Consider the following 5,374-nt stretch of genomic DNA (forward strand, 5'->3'; position numbering starts at 1 on the left):
TGCATATAAATCAGCTTCAAGTTTAAAAAGACACAAATACATAAGGCAATATTTAAAATAGCATTCACTTACATAGTAAATCTGTTTGTGAAATACTGTCACAGAGGATACAGTTGTTCTTTTTTGTCACAGTGCAACATATTTAAGGCAGCAACAAGTTACACAACACATACATAAAAATACATTCAGTTTAGTCTGTTTCATTACATAAACATGATGAAAATAGTTTTTTATAGTCACATGTACATGCTGAAAGTGAGAGAACAACCCACATGTGCAAATTCACAGAAATATCTACACAAGCCACAAAGTCAAGGAGCTTTGATTTAAAATCAGCACATTTTATAAGTGGACTTTCATCATTTCCACATTGAGGCTCTTTTTTTGGCTTTTTGCTCAGAGGAAATCATTAATAACAACAAGTTAAAGCAGCTTTCTACTCATTTGTGGTTGTTGCCCTGCATCAAATACAGGAACGCAATCATAACAAGAAATGCTATTATGCCTGAGAAATACACTGACCTTTTTATATATATTTTACAGCTGTGCCATCCAAAATTTTAGATGATCATCGACAAATTCTTGTGCGCAAGCATTAGAAAAAGGTTCTTGACATGAGAATCAGCAGGTGAACAAAGCACGGAGGTGTGGTATTTGTTGCTGGTATTCTTCTCATTTCCAGAACAATCTTGTTTGAGTGCTCTTATCCTCTATGAATGGCTCAGAAATTCTTGTGCAACACCTCATTTCTTCAAAATAGCTTTTTTGAAACAAGCTGTTTTAGCCTGTTTTCTATTTCAGCATTGATTGCTTTGCCACTTTAGCAAATTTGTAGTTTATAACTTGGAGAAAAACTCGTAAAACAGTCCAGATGTAGACACAGTTCCATGGAGTGCATGAGAAAGAAATGTACTGAGGGTTGAGGACTTTTATGCATATATATATATATATATATATATATATATATATATATGCTTTCAATATGCACTGTATATGTTTTGAGGAGAATGGCACTCCCAAACCTGGAGGTAGTCTGTATATACTCTGTTAGATGTGCCATATATAATTAATTTACTGTGGCATTTATGTTCTATGCTGCCACAATACTTCAGTGTCATAATCCTGCACATACAAAGTTAATAACAACAAGCAATATGTTAGCTCTCTTGACTGCAAAAGGTAAATAGAAAATATTTTCCGAGTGAGAAAGAGAAGCAATCTGCAATTGCTGGTCACTTCAAACTTGAAATTGCACTTATGAATGGCATTCACTACAAAACAAATTAGCACTTGTCTGAAGAGCAATGTGCTATATTACAAGATGTTTGTAAACCTACCTCTTCAGCAACCTGAAACCAAAGATGGGTGCCCAAATAAATCATTTACCGGCAACATGTGAGATATCATACTCTCAGAGTCCATGTTGGCCAGGTTTCGATTTAATTTGCAGGCTGTGGGTTCACAGCGGACCCTTTACAGGCAGCTCACACATACAGCAGAGCATGCGAGCAGCAGAAAATCTCTTTGAAGGTTTTTCTCATCTCTTGGCTGCGAAAAGCATAGATGATGGGGTCAATGACAGAGTTGCACATGATGAGGATGAGGTACATGTTGAAATGGGACATGAAGCAGGTGCAGTAGGGGTTCCTGGGGCAGCTGATCATAAGGATGAGGTGGAGGAAAAAGGGCGCCCAGCATACCACAAATACCCCAAGGAGAATGGTGAGGGTGATGGCCCCCTTCATGTTGGCACGCTGCTGGATGGGAGCGTTGCCCGGTAGGGCTGCGATCCGCTTCATGTGCAGGCGAGCCAACAGGAACATGTGGACATAGAGTGATGCCATGAGCACCAGCATGGTGAAGAACATGGTGATGAGGCAGATGAGTACAGTGGTGCTTTCCGAATAGATGATGAACAAGATGCCGGAAATGGTGCAGCACGTCCAGATGCTGCTGATGACCAGCATTGCACGACGCAGGGTGACAATGTTGTGGTATCGCAGGGCATAGAAGATGGTGATATAGCGGTCGATGGCGATTGCTAGCAAACTGCAGATGGATGCCAACAGAGAGCTACAGATCATAGAGTCAAACACATTGTCCATGCTTTTAATCAGTGTGACAGGAATGGTCAGGCTGCCTCCATTGATGAGTGCTATAACAATAGTCTCTGAGGCATTAGAGACACTGACGAGCATGTCAGCAACTGCAAGGCTACAGATGAAAAAGTACATAGGTGAATGAAGGTTCTTGTTTTTGATTATAGCAGCAACAACCAGGATGTTCTCCAGCAAACTGATGATGCCCAGAGTCAGGAAAACCTCAGTGGAAATAAGCAGCTGCTCATAACATCCAGAAGATGAGTCTTTTTCCTCTCCTGATAAGTCTTTGTTAAATGGCAAATTGCCTGAGGTTTGGCTTCTGTTGTGGTAGCCTTGGATCAGTCCATGGTATTCTGTGGCATTCATAATGGCTTCTTTTAAATTCCCTTCTCCTTGGGTTATTTCTCCGTTGTTAAGTGTCCAGCTATGTTGTCCGTTTTAAAGTCTCAGTGTGTGTGGCTTTGGATCATCCTCATTATCTGGAGGACAACGTCTGCGCCCCCGAAAAGAAGAAAAAAAAGAGTAAAAAAAACTCTTAGCCAGTGCTCCTTCTTCCCTTTTCCACCCTTCTGGCGTTCCAAGAGACAATTTTCTTCAAAGATTTGCTGCAGTTATTGTTCTCAACAAAACACAGTCCCACAGCTCTCCTCTCATCTCTCCACTCTGGAGGGAAACAGTGTAGTGAGAAGTTAAAGTAAGAAGATGTAAGGCAGATAAGTGAAGCAGAAAGCAGCTACAAAAGCAAACGTGTGTGAGACTAATCAACAGTGAGCGGGAACATGAGAGGCAGAGTGCAGCAGCTCACTGCACAACTGCAGGCAGATCTTCACTTTGCAAGCTACTGTGGTCTCACTCGCTCCTATTATATTGAACACACACACACATACACACCAACCCCTTACTCTCCTGGCTGCCTTCTGTCCTATCCGCTTGCTGATAAAGTGGGAGGAGGAGCAAAGTTTGGGCTGACGCATGAATGTAGATTTTAAAATGAATCAGACCCAATGCAACACATGAGAAGACTTTCACAGTGTTTTCGAATCTCAGGGGATGTTAAAACATTTCAGTGAAATCTAATTCAACAGTATCGGTTTTCATATAATAATGAAAACATTAAACACCATGAATTAATGGTGTTTAAAAAAAACATCGGACAGCAGCACCAGCCCAAGCCTCATAGTGCAGGAATATGAAGTGAGGCGCACACTGAGGGCGGTGAACCCCAGGAAGGCCGCCGGACCAGATGGGGTAACTGCAAGGGTCCTTAAAGAGTGTGCAGACCAGCTGGCTGGGGTCTTCACTAAGATCTTCAACACTTCACTGTCCCAGTCCTGCATCCCGCCGTGCCTAAAGTCAGCCACAATTGTCCCACTGCCAAAGCGTACTAACATTAGCAGCCTCAACGATTACCGACCAGTTGCTCTAACACCTGTTATAATGAAGTGCTTCGAGAAACTGGTCCGACGTCACATCATGTTCTGCTTGCCACCCAACCTCGACCCGCTTCAGTTCGCATACAGAGCTAACAGATCAACTGAAGATGCCATTGCTGAGTAGAGGCATCAGGAAAGCTAAGGCTGCCTATAGGAGGAGGATTGAAGATCACTTTGCTGACAACGACCCCAGAAAAATGTGGCAGGGGATCAATCACATTACCAACTACAGAAGCAATAACCAGGCAACATCTAGGACTGATGCCTCACTGGCTGAGGATCTAAACCGTTTCTTCGCCCGCTTTGAGACGACCAAGCCCTCAGCTGCCACACCACTTCCACCCGCCCCCAGCACTGGCACACTAACACTTAGGGAGCACCAAGTGAGGTGTGTTCTAAGGTCAGTGAATCGCAGGTCCTGATGGAATACATGGAAAGGTTCTCAGAGCATGTGCTGACGAACTGACCGGAGTCTTCACTAAAATCTTCAACCTTTCCTTGTCATCAAACACCGTCCCGCCCTGCCTCAAAACCTCCACCATCATCCCCATCGCCAAGAAGACAGCTGTGGCCAGCCCAAATGACTACAGGCCTGTTGGACTTACGCCTGTAGTGATGAAGTGCTTTGAGAGACTGGTCTGTCAGCACATCAGGGCCGGTCTGCCTCCCACTCTGGACCCCCACCAATTTGCCTACAGGACAAATCGTTCCACCGAGGACGCTATCACCATAGCGCTCCACACTGCGCTGAGTCACCTGGAGCACCGAGGAAGCTATGTGAGAATGCTCTTTCTGGACTTCAGCTCAGCATTCAATCATATCATCCCGGAGATCCTGGTCCAGAAACTGTCTCACCTGGGACTCTCCACCCCCATCTGCCTCTGGATCAAGGACTTCCTGACAAATAGACCACAGTCTGTCAGACTCGGCCCCCACCGGTCCAGCACCATCACACTCAGCACCGGGTCTCCACAAGGATGTGTTTTGAGTCCCCTCCTGTTTACGCTCTACACATCCGACTGCTCCCCTACCCATCTCTCAAACACCATCATAAAGTTCGCGGATGACACCACAGTGGTTGGACTCATCTCAAGGGGGGATGAGTCGGACTACAGAGATGAGGTCAACAGACTGACTGAGTGGTGTTCAGTTAACAACCTCCAACTGAACACCACGAAAACTAAAGAACTTATCTTGGACTTCAGGAAGGGCAGAGCAGACCCGGCCCCACTTTACATTCACGGGAGCTGTGTGGAGAGGGTACACTCCATGAGGTTTCTGGGCGTGCAGATATCTGATGACCTCTCCTGGACGGCAAATACTACAGCGGTGGTTAAAAAGGCCCAGCAGCGTCTCCACTTTCTGAGAGTGCTCAGGAGGAACAACCTGGAGGAGAGGCTGCTGGTGACATTTTACAGAGTGTTGCAAACAAGCAGTTCTTTGAATCTTTGGGCTGAAGGAAGGACAATACTCGGTGTATCAATGCTCAATCAACAATCATTTATTTCCATACAATTCAACAATAAGAGCATTACAACGTCCGGACGGGAGAGATGCTACCAGAGGGTCAGGCACATGTCTCAAAATGGTGACGGGTTGCTCAGCTTTTTATAGTCTCTAGTGGCCCCCAGCTAGTCGTAAAAGCCAAAACATCACATTTTTTCTCTGTTACAGCGCCTAAGTTATGACCTCGGCAGTTGTTTCTCTGCTTTCTGTAAGGTGGGGGTGTGGAATGTGGTCTATCTATCTCCCCTGTCTTTAGACACAGAGTCTCCTGCTTACAACCTTCTCTTCATGATTCAACACTTAAGCATGTCAAGAAAACAGTGTCACACATTC

General features: G+C 44.8%; 1 protein-coding gene across 1 annotated transcript; it reads right to left on the reverse strand.

The window, feature by feature from the left end:
• Positions 1-952: 952 nt before the first annotated feature.
• On the reverse strand, positions 953-2,919 carry mc4r (melanocortin 4 receptor). Its single transcript, XM_086306755.1, has one exon. The coding sequence runs from the start codon at positions 2,466-2,468 to the stop codon at positions 1,485-1,487; it is 984 nt and encodes a 327-aa protein (XP_086162881.1). The 5' UTR covers positions 2,469-2,919; the 3' UTR covers positions 953-1,484.
• Between the last annotated feature and the right edge of the window lie 2,455 nt (positions 2,920-5,374).

The sequence above is a fragment of the Aulonocara sp. 'chitande type north' Nkhata Bay genome, linkage group LG9 (genome assembly GCF_057382095.1).
Source record: "Aulonocara sp. 'chitande type north' Nkhata Bay isolate Kocher_YH1m ecotype deep benthic linkage group LG9, A_spYH_male_GT1.1, whole genome shotgun sequence".
NCBI lineage: Eukaryota > Metazoa > Chordata > Actinopteri > Cichliformes > Cichlidae > Aulonocara > Aulonocara sp. 'chitande type north' Nkhata Bay.